Source organism: Notothenia rossii (assembly GCF_949606895.1).
Source record: "Notothenia rossii genome assembly, chromosome: 9".
Lineage (NCBI taxonomy): Eukaryota > Metazoa > Chordata > Actinopteri > Perciformes > Nototheniidae > Notothenia > Notothenia rossii.
Genome location: NC_136907.1, coordinates 1,663,266 through 1,679,065, shown reverse-complemented (window position 1 = coordinate 1,679,065; position 15,800 = coordinate 1,663,266). Strand labels below are relative to the sequence as shown.

Below are 15,800 nucleotides of genomic sequence, written 5' to 3'. Positions count from 1 at the left end.
CAAAGGAGTGTTCCCTAAAGCGAGACTTCTTAAAGAAACAGCACACAGCAACAGGAGAGAGAGAGATGCAGAGACACAAAGACCAGCTCCAACACAGTGGATCAAAGAGAGTTCATAAACAAGAAGAGGCGAAGGTCCACACTACGTTCAAAAGTGAAGCACCTGAACTTTTGAAAGAACGCCCATAACACCCATGTGTTTGCAACTCATATGTATCAATATTCCAATTACTTGTATACAGACTCTACTTGCACTATGTATATGATATTGTATTTTGTGCAATTGAGGCTTTCTACCTCTAACACTTCCTTGGTAGGACATGTCCCTCCAAGTCAGGTCCTTCAGAAGTGAGGCAAGAATCCTTCCTAGCCTCGGAAAACGAAGAATGGCTAACAGGCTAACAGGTGTGCAGGCTAACAGGTGTGAAGGCTAACAGGCTAACAGGCAAACAGGTGTGCAGGCTAACAGGCTAACAGGTGTGCAGGCTAACAGGCTAACAGGTGTGCAGGCTAACAGGCTAACAGGTTTGCAGGCTAACAGGCTAACAGGTGTGCAGGCTAACAGGCTAACAGGAGTGCAGGCTAACAGGCTAACAGGCTAACAGGCTAACAGGCTAACAGGTGTGCAGGCTAACAGGCTAACAGGTGTGCAGGCTAACAGGCTAACAGGTGTGCAGGCTAACAGGCTAACAGGTGTGCAGGCTAACAGGCTAACAGGTGTGCAGGCTAACAGGCTAACAGGTTTGCAGGCTAACAGGCTAACAGGAGTGCAGGCTAACAGGCTAACAGGTGTGCAGGCTAACAGGCTAACAGGTGTGCAGGCTAACAGGCTAACAGGTGTGCAGGCTAACAGGCTAACAGGCTAACAGGTTTGCAGGCTAACAGGCTAACAGGTTTGCAGGCTAACAGGCTAACAGGTGTGCAGGCTAACAGGCTAACAGGTGTGCAGGTGTGCGTCATATGCGAGGCCCCGCCTTAAATGGAGCCCGATTTCCACCAAAGATTTTGGAAATTGGTCCGTGCGCAAAGCATTGTGGGGATTAAGACCGCGGAGGATACACATGTGCAGCCTCGACATTTCCCGCAACGAAGGACGTGGCCTCGGTAGAATTCTAAGTATGCTGGACATTGGAACAGTCCTTCGGCGGGACTCGATGTCGTAGCATCCTTGAAATAGTGGCTCTGGAGCATCCTTCCTCGACATTGAGAAACACCCTCTGCATATTTTTAACAAATCATATTTTTTATTATATTTCCTTTATTGTGTATATTCATATTTCTTTTCTTTTTTTAATATTTCTTTATTACTTTTATAATTGTTTTATTCTACATTTTAATTCCTTTTACAGTGTTTATGTATGCATGATTCGACACCAAAGCTAATTCCTTGTGTGTTTGAACCGTGGCAATAAACCAGATTATGATACATTATAATATATAGAGGTTAAAATGTAAATATCCTAAGTATGTGTTGTATTAAGAGTTAGAGAGGGCATACATAGGTTGAAGTATCAACTTATATATCAATATTCCAATTACTTGTATACAGACACTTCTTGCACTATCTGATCTGTTTTATTGTGTTGTACTGTTGGATTCTGTGACCTAAGGTTTCCATTGTCATATCATTTCAACATTATAATACATTTCATCGCTTGTTACTTGTTAGACGCTTTTATCCAAAGCAACTAACAAACTCAATACTGTGGGCAATCCCCACAGGAGCACTTTGGGGTGAAGTGTCTCGGGGACACAACGACATGCTGACTGCAGTGGGGTTTGAACCTGATCCCAACACCAACGCACAGCCCACTGCGCCACACGCCTCCCGTATCTACACGGTAGCTGCGTACACATGACATGAAAAGCCTTGAATCTTGAAAAGGTATTTTTCCCCAAAAAGAGGGGTCATCTAAAATCCGGGTCGATACGGTAAGTAGATAAACTGAATGTCACCCCCGTCACAGTGACACGCGTCTCTGCAGAGTCCTTCCCCTCGCTGAGAGTCGAATGTTTATCTGTACTTCCTGTTTTATTTAAGTAGATAAAGTCTCACCACGACTTCGTCCAGCAGCTCGTAGATCAGAGCGAAGTTCATCTGCACCGCTTTCTCCGTCAGGGCGCCGCAGTAATCCTTCACCAGAGACGCCAACCTGAGGAACATCTCATTTTAGAACAGCAACCTCCATTGGAGTTTATAAACGTAAATGAAAGACCTATCTTTTGAATGTGGCTTATCATTTGGGGCGATTGGAATTTCTTAGTCGTATCACTGTTCACGTTTGATCATCAGTGATATCACTCTTTCTGTTTCTTCATACCTTGTTTTTAATGATGTTCCTCATTTCAAATCACATGGAACCCATAAGAGCCCACGGTGACACAGAAACAGGACATTTCAATGTTCTGGAAAGTTCCTTATTCAGCTTGAGCCTTCATTTATCTCATGAAGTCCCTAACAAACATCGTCTGGCAGTCTGACTTCATACTTAGGCCTTTCTCATTTCTCTAATTCCCCTCCTCGACTCCTATCCTCGACTCCTATCCTCGTGTCTTAGTCCCGCCCACGGGAGATGCGAGCGGAGGAGTCGAGGAGGGGAACCGAGGAGAGAGGAGGGGAAGCAGCACACACACCCTGCGCCAGGTCATGTGATTACATTTCAAAAGCTTGTTTTGTGGCTAAATGTATGATTCAAGCCGTTTAAGAATTATAATGATTACATAACATGTCTTTATTATTATGGGATGCTCTGATCTGTTTGGTGTTTCAGCCAATCAGAGACAGGCTCTGGATATATCTGAGACCTGTGATATATTGATGAAGAAGAGGAGAATGGGGGAGCTTTCAAACGCCATTCCTCGCACACTTAATGTAAATATATCCTTCTGTTGGCTGTGTGTGTGTGTGTGTGTGTGTGTGTGTGTGTGTGTGTGTGTGTGTGTGTGTGGCGATGTGTCATATGTGCATAAAATACTATTAAAATTCAAAGAGAGCTACATCATTGTATTATATTATTACAGAGGAACACCTGTACCTGTTGAGGAACTCGATGATGCTGAAGGGGGAGGAGTCAACGGTCGTCGTGGCGACCCAGTACAGCCCGCCCTGCCTGACGTGGACAAAGTGAAGATCTCCGTGATTCTGCAGAAAATAAACAACAATAAATAAAATGTATTGTGCAGAGTGCAGGTTCAAGGGGGCATCCAACCAGAGGTGCAGATATATTTTAAATATATTATTTTATTATATAAATCACAGAAAGTGAGGCTATCGGCTACCTCTTTTAATTCAAATTAACTGCATATTTGTATTTTTTAAAGGAATGTGTTATTTTGTTTTTGTATTTCCTTTTACTATACATTTATATTTATTTTTTCTAAATATTGATTTATTAATATTCTAATTAGTTATATTAATTGTGCTGTTTTATGTATGCAAACCAAAGCTAGATCAGTGTGTGTGTAAACAGTGGCAATCAACCAGATTATGATCAGTTATAAAATACAGAGGCAAACAAACACACACACACACTACAGCGCACACACACACACTACAGCGCACACACACACACTAGTGTGCACACACACTACAGCGCACACACACACTACAGCACACACACACTACAGCGCACACACACACTACAGCACACACACACTACAACGCACACACACACTACAGCACACACACACTACAGCACACACACACTACAGCGCACACACACACACTACAGTGCACACACACACTACAGCGCACACACACACTACAGCGCACACACACACTACAGCACACACACACTACAGTGCACACACACACTACAGCGCACACACAAACCCAACAGCGCACACACACACACACAATAGCGCACGCACACACAACAGCACACACAACAGTGCACACACACTACAGCATACATACACAGACACACACACAGTTACCATGACGACAGGGGGCTGGTCTCCAGGCAGCGCCATCACCTTCTCGTAGAAAACGTTGATGACATCACTTCCTGCCTCCCCGCGGACTGATGCTGAGGTTAAGAAGTACTTTTTAAACAGGAAGTTAAAACAGAACGTTGAGTTTATCTATTTGGAAAATTGTAAATACGGACAGAAACACATATTTAGTATTTTAGATGACTTAATGAGGTGAGGATACAGTCTTTGTAGATGAGGTTGTCTCCCTTTGAGGACAGGATGAAGAGCTGAGAGATCATCTGCTGAGACACAAGCACAACAGTAACTCCCTCTGTTGGACAACACACTCCGTGCTGTAAATAGAAATATAATATATGCCTACGTCCCTGAACTGAAGGGCTTCTAGATGTCCATGAACAATAAACTATCTCATGGCGGCTTGTGCTCGGTCATAAGTGCAACAACAATGCGCCCCAGCTGCCCCTCCTCAAGAGAGATAGCAGCAGAACCCAAGCTGCCCCTCCTCAAGAGAGATAGCAGCAGAACCCAAGCTGCCCCTCCTCAAGAGAGATAGCAGCAGAACCCAAGCTGCCCCTCCTCAAGAGAGATAGCAGCAGAACCCCAGCTGCCCCTCCCCAAGAGAGATAGCAGCAGAACCCAAGCTGCCCCTCCTCAAGAGAGATAGCAGCAGAACCCAAGCTGCCCCTCCTCAAGAGAGATAGCAGCAGAACCCGAGCTGCCCCTCCTCAAGAGAGATAGCAGCAGAACCCAAGCTGCCCCCCCTCAAGAGAGATAGCAGTAGAACCCAAGGCCGTAGACCAGTGCCATGGGAAAGGAGACAGTGAAAAGAGAAAATGATGAACTGTGTAGAAGGTTGGATACCTAAGTAAATTATTCCCCCACATTGTCTATTATGAATATTTTGATGGCACCTTGAAAGCTTTACTCTTCTTGTTGTTCTTGTATAAACGACAATAAATGCTTCTAATCTAATCTAGAGAGGGATCCCTCTTCTGTTGCTCTCCCCGAGGTTCAATCAGTTTCCCCATTAACTTGTGTGCAATGCTGCTGTGAAGAAAACACTTCCACAAAATGGGTTCAATAAAGTATATCTTGTCTAGGTGAGTAAGGGAATATTACATTGACTGAAACTGTTAGGAGGTTACAGCTGTTAACATGTGATAAAGAGCTAATCAAATAAAACATTTAATGAGTTACCAGTTAGTGCTTTACTTACCTTGAGTAGATTCACAGTGAAACCGAGGAGTTTAATAACATAAAATACACTAAAACCCTTTGTTTTTAGCCATTAATAGCATTTGGAGCTAATTCACCGCAGCTAACGGTGGTCCGTTAACAGTTAAAGTTGACTATCACAGTATGATTAAACTGCTAATAACTCACATACGACCCAAACATGGTTCATGAATCAACGCTGATACATTTCGACAGTTTAACTAGTTAAATAAAGCATTAAAAGCTCCTCTAAAGTTATATTAATGTCTGTAGCTTCTTAGCTCTCAATTGACAAGACTGCTGTTTACAAACCGGGTCAGAGATGATGGCGGGAAACACCACAGCGCCCCCTTCCGCACCGGAGGGGAACGGTACTGCATTATTTTATATATTTATATCAATTAGTGCTTGTGCTTGTTTTCTGGCTAATATATTAGTAGTTGCTCTATTATTATTATTATTTGTATTATTACTATTATTATGGAGTGTGTGATAAGAATGGTACTGCTTTATTTGACATATTTAGGTGAATTGATATGCAAGAGAAATAAATAAATAAATAAATAAAAATGCAAAAATCACACCCAGCTCACAAACCATAAAATATGTTAAAAGAAATAATTTTAAAAAACTGTTAATTTATTTTAATTGTTTTTTTGTTACTTGTTACTATTATTATATGTTGTACAGTATATGTTTATTATTATAGTTGTATTACTATTATTATTTGTATTTATGTTTTTATTTATTTTTATTTATTTTGTTAATGTTTTTTAATAGTATTATTGTCTTTTTTGTATTATTATTATTATTATACATTTTTCAGTCAGGTTTTTTTAATATTATTATTATTTCATTTGTTGTTTTTACTATCATCATTTTTGTTATTACTACCATAATTATTATCATATTTTAAACTAATTATTACAATTGTTTACCGCAGCTTGTAGTTCAGTCTTCCAACCAGCAGGTGGCAGCAGTGGCGGAAATGAACCCGGAAGTGTCTCTGAGAGAATTACCAGCATCGTAGCGTTTGTTTTCCTCCCATTCAACATGAAGTAAGTATTTTAACATTTAAATACAATATATCTTATTATCTCTTCTGTTCTGCGTTAATATGGTGTTTTATCCCTCTAATGTTTGCTCACTAATATCAATAACAATATCATGACTTAGGTATCGTCATACGTTCAAGATGCGATGCCGAACCCCGTGAAAATAATTCATCATTTAACAATTTTCCTTATTATTTGGCTTTAAACACAATTTTAAACACAATATTTGTACATATAATCAATATATAGAGACAGTTTATTAATTCGGCGTCAATAAAACACCTATCTATTAAATAATATCTGAGTTTTGTGCCTTTGTGTGCCTTGTGTTATGGCGCAGAATGGTTGGTTTGGTGCAGGAGGATTTGTTTTTGTTTGTTGTTGTTTTGTTTATATTGATTTCCCGACTTGAGTGGAAGATCCTAACTACATTTTATCCAGTATATGATAATAACCTTGCACTGTGCATGATTAATTTGTCATTACGTTGATTGCCAATACCGAACCCCGTCAGAAAATCCCATCATTTAACTAATTTCTTTATTTTCTTGCCTTTAAACACGTTTTTAAAGAAACATTATTAACTTATATTAAATATTTACTTATGTAGTAATAATTCGGCGTAAATAAAACAGTTATTTAGTCAATAGTATTTGAGTTTTATGGTGTTCTGCACTTTTTGTTATGGCGCAGAATGGTTAGTTGTACTGCAGGAGGATTTGTTTTTGTTTGTTGTTTAGTTTCTTTAGATTTCCCGGATTCAGGATGTATTCTAACTACCTGTTATACATCTGTTGATAATAACCTTGCACTGTGCATTATGATTTTGTCACATACACGTGTAGTTTATCAGTTAATAGTGAAACGTACAATTGTTTTGTTTCTTAATTAAGTCTGGTGAGGAGTTTTCCTGCGAAGCTTCCTCATCATTCACTTGAAATTACGGGCCAAAGTGTTTTTACAAGTATTAAAAGTAAGCATAGGACACCAAACCAACTGAGACCTGTCTGTCTGCCCCACACACACACACACACACACACACACACACACACACACACACACACACACACACACACACACACACACACACACACACACACACACACACACACACACACACACACACACACACACACACACACACACACACAATAAAGAGAGTAGGCCTGTTATATATTATACACACTGCTGCTCTTTCTGCACGGACCTCACAGCTGTTCTCACTGTAAACATCGCGTTGCGATGAAAGCAGTTAGTCAAATAATATCCAGGGGATGCATGCAGAGCTGTGATTGGCTGAGATAAGTCTGGCCGTGCGTCACGCCTCTTTGAAACATCTCTGGTCCTGGAAATGCATCCACGAAGGAGCCGTGGAGGACCCATTAGTGTATCCTCGGTTAGAGCTCCTCCAGAGAGCCTCCTCTCTCCTCTCTCCTCTCTCCTCGGTTATAGCTCCTCCAGAGAGCCTCCTCTCTCCTCTCTCCTCTCTCCTCGGTTAGAGCTCCTCCAGAGAGCCTCCTCTCTCCTCTCTCCTCGGTTAGAGCTCCTCCAGAGAGCCTCCTCTCTCCTCTCTCCTCTCTCCTCTCTCCTCTCTCCTCGGTTATAGCTCCTCCAGAGAGCCTCCTCGACGCTCGATCCTCGGTCCTCGAAGTGCATTTAGAGAAATGAGATGTCCTTCAACATGGCGCGCTGAAATTCATTCACTACCGGAGGACCGAGGAGTCGAGGAGGGGAAGTTAGAGAAATGAGAAACCTTCATTATATCATGAATTACATCACCCTTTGCACTTTCCCCTAGTTTAATTATAAAGAATAAATGCATAAAAGTAATACAATAAGAACATAATGTTAAAACAGCATTAAATAAACACATGAATTGATTTATTGTTGGAACATTAAATGGCATATTACTGTATTTACTAACTAAGAAGCATTCAAACACATTAAAGATACAAAAATGATAAGAATTACACAATTTACAAAATACACATCCTGTAACAGTTCTGAGGATTGAGCAGCCAGGTATATATTATATTGCACATGACGTCCACATTACACCTGATGTTAATGTGAACTTTACTCAGAGTTAAAGCCCTCCTCTGTCTTCAGTCCTCTGACCAAGGTGAAGCTGATCAACGAGCTGAACGACCGCGAGGCGAGTCTCGGGGTCAACGAGTCGGTGTCGTGGCACACGGAGTACAAGGACAGCGCCTGGGTGTTCGTGGGTAAATACCATTAAGATATAAGCATTCATTTAAGTGATCATTCTGATGAGCGGGGGCAGCGGGAAGGGGTGTGGGGGGGGCCTAGTTGTTGAGGGCGTTGTGAGTAATCAGGAGGACTTTGAAGTGGATTATTTGAACGGGGAGCCAGTGGAGGTTCTGGAGGACGGGAGTGATGTGGTCTCGGGTTAGGGTGTGGGTTATTGAGGAGGTTGGATGGTATGCCGTAGAGCAGGGGTGCGCAATACGTTGATCGACCGATCCACTAGCACCACCCCCCCCACCCACCACCCCCCCCCCCCACCCGCTCGAATTTGAGCTGACTGTCGAAGATGACTCCGAGGTTGCGGATGTGAGGGGGGGGGGAGATAGAGTGTGGCTGTCAATGGTGAAGTTGAAATTCTGGATTGCTTCTGTACGGGGTGGGGGGCCGATGATGATGATGATGATTGATGATGATGATGATGATGTCTGATTTGGCACTCTTCAGTTGGAGATAGTTTGTTTGCATCCGTACTTTTATTTAAAGTAGTAAGATTTATTTATTTAGAGTAGTAACATAGCATGGTAAATGAACGAGTAAAGACGGTCTTCCTGGTTGAACTTGCGCTGAGCTCCATGAGTATGATATATTTATAAAATATAGCAACTGTTGATTATTATTTTATTCTATTTTCTTTTTTTTTATAGAAAATGTTTCTTTTTTTTTATCTGTATTTATTCATTTATATATTAATTTATTTCTATATTTTTTTTTTTTTTTTTGCGTCCCAAACTCATTGTATTAAATTAAAGTTAAACAGAAAATAATTAGGTTTGGGGAAATAAATAAAGACAAAAATCTGTTTTAATGCAAATTAAAAAAATAGGCCAATCAAAATAATTGAATCCGTAATTAATTTCCATTTTTAACATTTCAAAAAACAATGTTTTGTTCCCTTCAGGAGGATTTCCCTACGAGCTGACCGAAGGAGACATCATCTGCGTCTTCTCTCAGTACGTTCAGGGAAACCTTTATTTAAACGTTATGGTTGTTTAGTTATTATAAACGAATAGAGTTCACCTGTGTGTCTCAGGTACGGAGAGATCGTGAACATTAATCTGGTTCGGGACCAGAAGACGGGGAAATCCAAAGGTTTCTGCTTCATCTGCTTCGAGGACCAGAGGAGCACCATCCTCGCTGTGGACAACTTCAACGGCATCAAGGTGAAGACACGTCATTTAAAGAGGCCCTGTTCTTCTTCTGTGGTGTTCTGCTCTCCTGTAGTTCTATAGGCTTGAGTGCATGTCTGCAAAGGGTCAAACCAAGCAAAATTACAATTCTGAAAAAAGAATGTCAAAAAGATTCTGAGAAAATCATAATTTCTGAAATAAACTAAAAATTCTAAGTAAAAATTCTGAGAAAGTCCAAAACATTCTGAAAAAAGTCAAACATTCTGAAAAACCTCACATTTTCAAAGAATGTCAAAATTCTGGAAAAAAATGTTAAATTCTGAAAAAAATCAAAATTCTTAAAAAAAATTGTCAAAACTTGTAATTTTTTGGGGGGGAAGTCAGAATTCTAAGAAGGGAAAAACATTTCTGAACAAAGTAACAAATCTGTGAATCGCTCGGTTCCCCCTCACTGTTCCCGTCCGACGTTGTGTTTCAGATCAAAGGGCGTACGATCCGCGTCGACCACGTGAAAGACTACCGGCCCCCCAAAGACTCGGAGGACATGGACGACATCACCAAGAGTCTGAGGGAGCAAGGCTGCGCGCCCACATTAGTGGAGGTCCCCCCCCCCTCCTCTTCTTCAGAGGAAGAGGAAGAGGAGCAGTACCACATCCCTGTGAAGAAGGCTAAGAAAGGTCAGTGAGGTCACTTCCTGTCGACCCTGAAACAGGAAGTATGAGCAGGGGCAACGTATTTCTGAAGTGAAACCTGAAGGTAGCATCTCCCTGGTGTTTAACGCTGACTCATGTCAGGGATTAAGGACTCATAACGCTGACTCAGGTCAGGGATTAAGGACTCATGACGCTGACTCGTTTCAGGGATTAAGGACTCATGACGCTGACTCATGTCAGGGATTAAGGACTCATGACGCTGACTCAGGTCAGGGATTAAGGACTCATGACGCTGACTCAGGTCAGGGATTAAGGACTCATGACGCTGACTCAGGTCAGGGATTAAGGACTCATAACGCTGACTCGTCTCAGGGATTAAGGACTCATAACGCTGACTCGTCTCAGGGATTAAGGACTCATAACGCTGACTCGTCTCAGGGATTAAGGACTCATAACGCTGACTCGTTTCAGGGATTAAGGACTCATAACGCTGACTCGTTTCAGGGATTAAGGACTCATAACGCTGACTCGTTTCAGGGATTAAGGACTCATAACGCTGACTCACTTCAGGGATTAAGGACTCATAACGCTGACTCGTCTCAGGGATTAAGGACTCATAACGCTGACTCGTCTCAGGGATTAAGGACTCATAACGCTGACTTGTTTCAGGGATTAAGGACTCATAACACTGACTCAATTCAGGGATTAAGGACTCATAACGCTGACTTGTTTCAGGGATTAAGGACTCATAACACTGACTCAATTCAGGGATTAAGGACTCATAACGCTGACTCGTCTCAGGGATTAAGGACTCATAACGCTGACTCGTTTCAGGGATTAAGGACTCATAACGCTGACTCACTTCAGGGATTAAGGACTCATAACGCTGACTCACTTCAGGGATTAAGAACTCATAACGCTGACTCGTTTCAGGGATTAAGGACTCATAACGCTGACTCGTTTCAGGGATTAAGGACTCATAACGCTGACTCAGGTCAGGGATTAAGGACTCATAACGCTGACTCACTTCAGGGATTAAGGACTCATAACGCTGACTCGTCTCAGGGATTAAGGACTCATAACGCTGACTCGTTTCTGAGTTGTAAGGGTGCATTCACACCTAATAGTCAGTTTTCAGGGGCGCACTAGACCACAGTTTGTTACATTGTTTCATTTTTCAGAAGGTTCGGTTTGCGTTCACACGGACTATAAACTTTAAACACAAGCCATGTGCTCGGAAATGCTGTTCAACCATTGGTCAGACATTAAGGGGGTAAAAACGCAAATCCCGGCAATTTCTACCGGATCCTCCGCCATGGAGCATCGGCACTTTCGGCAGGTTATTCTCATGCTGCTGTTAATCTGGAGATCAACAGACACTAGCGGCCCGCGCATATGATTATATAATCAGACAACGTCCGTTAAAAAACATTATAACACATAATGAGACGTTCTGCAGTCAGGAGGGCGTTTCAGGGCGACAGGTGTTCTTAATTTTATGTATCGTTTTTTATTTGATAGTTGTTTTTACTTTACACGACATTGTTCGACACTTCATTCTGCTTCACTCTTTAACTAAACAACCGCGGATGTCTTCAAAGACTCTTTGGCCAAAGATTTAGAAGATATCCGCGTTCTTGTGACACGTAAATACTACGCTTCCTATGTTTTGGCGCTCCGAGACCACCTATTTTAGCGGACCAGAGTCGGGTTGTTTAGTTCACTTAAGAGGTCTCGGATTGTGTTCACACCGACCCAAATGAACCGCACCAAGCGGCTAAACGCACCAGGGTTCGATTGAACCGGACTATACAAGGCAGGTGTGAATGCACCCTAAGTCTCCCATGCTGACTAATCTCTAAGTATCAGGACTCTTTTCTAAATGTCATGTCTCTTAACGCTGACTCATTTCTGAGTTTTAAGTCTCCTAACGCTCTCAAATGTCAGGGCTTGAAACTCATAATGCTGACTCATTCTCGGGATTGATTTTCATATCTCTGCTTTCCAGAAAAGAAAGAGAAAAAGAAGAAGAAGAAAGAGAAGAAGGAGAAAAAGGAGAAGAAAGACAAGAAGAAGAGGCTCTCCCCCTCTTCCTCTTCCTCTTCCTCACCTCCTCCCGCCGCCATCAGAGTCAAAGAAGAGAGAGAGGACGCCGCCTATGAGAAATACAACCAGAGAGAGGGCGAGAGAAAGAGAGAGGGTGAAAGAGAGAGGGAGAGAAGGGGGGAGGGCGAGAGAGAGAGGGAGGGGGAGAGACAGAGAGAGGGTGAGAGAGAGAGAAGGGGGGAGGGGGAGAGAGAGAGGGAGGGGGAGCGAGAGAGGGAGAGAAGGGGGGAGGTTGAGAGAAAAAGAGAGGGAGAGAGAAAGCGAGAGGGAGAAAGAGAGGGAGACAGGAGGAGGGAGGGCGAGAGAGACCACAAGATGAAAAGGGAGTTTGACTGCGACCGAGAAAACGACAGAAGAAGAGAAACGGAGAGAGAGAGGGAGGGAGATAGGAGGAGGGAGGGCGAGAGACAGGGAGACAGGGAGAATGAGAGAAGAAGAGAGGGAGACAGGGAGAGAGAGAACGAGAGAAGAAGAGAGGACAGACGTAAACACTGAAGTGGAGATGGAGAAAAGTAGGGAGGCCTGGAGGGGCTGTTGTTACTTGTGGAAGAATGTCGCCCTCTAGAGGCTGCAGTGTGCATTACACCCAGATCACTGATTTCTGATTTCCTCTCAGCTTCAGTCACACAATTAAAGTTAAATGTTGTATTCTTTCAGTTTTTGTAATAAAAAAAAAAAAAACGTCTTCACCTGTTGTGTTTTTATGAATCAGATTTTAAATGATTCATATTTAAAGGTCACCTATCGTGCTATTTTTAGGCAATAGCAGATATATAAAAATATATAAAAAACATGTCTATGAAGTGTTTTGCTCAAAATACCAAACAGATCACCCATTCTAGCCATGCCTCATATCCCTCTATTTCACTTCCTGTTTCAAACGTGCTGATTTGGGGATAAAGCTTTAAAAAAAGAAAAAAATGATAAAAAATAATAAAGGGGGCTGAGCTCATGCGGGACCCTGCAGCTACTGTCTAAACAAGTGGTTCTCAACAGGTGGGTCGCGGACCTGTTTCAAGTGGGTAGTGAAGAAAAAAAATGTATTCATTTTTTTTTTTTTGAAAATAGTCAAACTTTTGAAGGCCTGATTTTCTAAAGCTGTGCATGCAGTAGGCGTTGGACTGGAAGTACCGTAGACCATAAACGGTTTTGAAAACTTCTGTCACCACCAGGTCACAGAACAATGGGGGCTATACCCTTACCCACAATTTAAAGTAATTCACACAGACTCTCTCCTCTTTGCTCTTCTCTCTGTGTGGAGCAGCAAGCTGTCAGAACAAAGTGAAAAACAAACAATGGCATCAAATATTAATATGTCGGGTAGTAATAGATTTATTTTCTTCTCAGAGTGTACCAGAATGCGTAGTTTATGTTCGTATTTCTAAAAAAATCTACTGGGGGAGACTCCCCCCTTCTGGGGTTGGGTTTTCAGCACGTGGGCCTTTTTATACAGTTCAGCTTTGATTCCATCATCTCATTAAACTAGGGCTGTCAAACGATTACAATTTTTAATCAGATTAATCACAGTTTACAAATGAATGAATCAGATTAATCACCATTCGAACTATGTCCAAAATATGCCATTTCTTTATGTATATTGTTGTGGGAATGGAAAGATAAATGAAAGAAGGCGGATATATCCATTTAACATACAGTATGTTTATTATAACATTGCTCTGTGTGTCAAAATGAAAGACAGCCCACACACCTATCAATCATCAAACCGTGGGGTCTTATGTCATTACGTTCTATCAACACGTAATGTTGTATCGATGTATAGAGATGTACTACAGCTAAAGTATTCTCCGTCGGGACTTCCTGCAACAACACCACGCCGTTATCTTGATTCTGATTGGCCAGAAGACATTATCAAAGATGTTCTATTGAGAAGACGATCACTACGTGACAAAAGTTTTTAAAACCGTTTCTAGTCTTCGGTATTTCCAGACAAGTGGCTACTGAAACCAATCTTACTAACTGCTGTCTGTGCAATTTACTCCACGCAAGTTGGCGGACTTTATTTTGCTTAATTTAACATCATTTGTCATGGTGGGGCAAAGCCATTTCTTGGTATGGGTGTAGCCTACCCCAGCCATACCCTGGCGCTGCCGCTGGTGGGATGTATGGGGCGGGCCATTCTGCACATGCGTTAAATGCGTTAAATATTTTTACGTAATTAATTCAAAAAATGAATTACCGCCGTTAACGCGATAATTTTGACAGCATTACATTAAACCTTTTTTAAAAGCGTGCTTTAGTTCTGTGAAGGGAGAGAAGGGATATATGCACTGTACTTCACTTTAACTAATAATGTATGCTGAAAAGCGTATATATATATTACAGCACAATTTTTTGTTGAATAGATTTGAGTGGTTTGAAATGTTGGGTCCCGAGGCCTGACCAGTTGAGAACCACTGATCTAAACTAAATGCTGCCGTGATGAAACGCTATATCATGGATTATCAAGGATTCTCTCTGAAACAGTATGGAGCTCAAAGGCTTTCTCTCTTGCCGGTTATACCACAAGGTGAGTTCCTTTTTACTTCCTGCTTCTTCACACACATGCTCTCCAGTACAGGTTAGCTCTGAGTGTTAGCCATGCTAATGTAAACACCGACCATATTACGTCCAAAACAGTCGGGCATTGTTTCTGATAGCAACGTTTCTGATAGGGCCGTGGGTCCACATTTCAGATATTACGTCATATCGGACGCAAATCTGGATCAGCTCCGTTGTTCCCCGTTTTTAGAGATTTGGGTACGGAGGAAGAGAGAGAGGGTTTTATTTTCTGACACTGCGTGAGTTCCCCGACACACCGGGGACAAATGTTGATGTAGAAAAGACATAAAAAAGTGCATTTTTTATGATAGGTTCCCTTTAAATCATTTGTACAAAAAATATACAAATGGATTTTACGTAAAAGGCAGCGAGTTTCACAATTGTGCTAACTTGTTGCTAAATGCATTTTCGCAAAAAAATATTTCTGCTTTAATATCCAGCTACATCATTGTTTCTCATAAATGCAAAACTTATTTAAGAGATTTTGTGAAGAGACTGTGAGATTTTGTGCAAAAATTCAGATTTTTTACATTTTGAGGGGAAAAAAATCATAATTTTAAGAAAAAAAAAAAGATTTCTGAGACTTTGAGAAAAAGTAAGAATTTCAACATTTTGTGAAAAAATTCTGAATTTGTGGAAGAAGTCCAAATTCTGAGATTTTATGCAAAAAGTAAGAATTTTAATATTTGTATGAAGTCAGAATTCTGATTTTCTCACACTGCCCGTGCTGCATCTCCTCTTTTCACCCTGGGTGTTTCAAGAATCCTTCCTAGCCTCGGAAAACAAAGAATGGGACAGGCTAGCAAGTGTGCAAGTGTGCGTCATATGCGAGGCCCCTCCTTGAATGGAGCACGATTTCCGCTAAAGATTTTTGGAAATTGG

At 41.6% G+C, this 15,800-nt stretch overlaps 2 protein-coding genes across 4 annotated transcripts in view; one reads left to right on the top strand and one right to left on the bottom strand.

Moving 5' to 3' along the window:
* Nucleotides 1-5,499, bottom strand: part of ap4m1 (adaptor related protein complex 4 subunit mu 1) — a 16,336-nt gene extending 10,837 nt beyond the window's left edge. The window contains exons 1-5 of one of the 3 annotated variants that reach the window (XM_079648715.1): nt 5,463-5,499; nt 4,156-4,213; nt 3,936-4,021; nt 3,035-3,141; nt 2,056-2,152 (exon numbers count right to left, since the gene is read on the bottom strand). In XM_079648715.1, coding sequence (XP_079504841.1) covers nt 2,056-2,152; nt 3,035-3,141; nt 3,936-4,021; nt 4,156-4,213 — 348 coding nt within the window. In that variant the 5' untranslated portion in view covers nt 5,463-5,499. The other 2 variants (XM_079648714.1, XM_079648713.1) reach the window with 2 other exon arrangements.
* On the top strand, nt 5,448-13,044 carry LOC307018480 (uncharacterized protein). The gene is made up of 7 exons (XM_079648717.1): nt 5,448-5,521; nt 6,094-6,208; nt 8,315-8,430; nt 9,372-9,423; nt 9,504-9,633; nt 10,079-10,277; nt 12,262-13,044. Exons 1-7 carry the CDS (start codon nt 5,473-5,475, stop codon nt 12,852-12,854), a joined length of 1,254 nt encoding a protein of 417 aa, XP_079504843.1. The 5' UTR covers nt 5,448-5,472; the 3' UTR covers nt 12,855-13,044.
* Nucleotides 13,045-15,800: the final 2,756 nt, after the last annotated feature.

Coding starts and splice junctions, on each gene's coding strand:
- LOC307018480 (XM_079648717.1), top strand. CDS start 5,473: ATGATGGCGGGAAACACCACAGCGCCCCCTTCCGCACCGGAGGGGAAC. Junction 8,431..9,371: donor CAGCGCCTGGGTGTTCGTGG/GTAAATACCATT, acceptor TGTTCCCTTCAG/GAGGATTTCCCTACGAGCTG. Junction 10,278..12,261: donor TGTGAAGAAGGCTAAGAAAG/GTCAGTGAGGTC, acceptor TCTGCTTTCCAG/AAAAGAAAGAGAAAAAGAAG.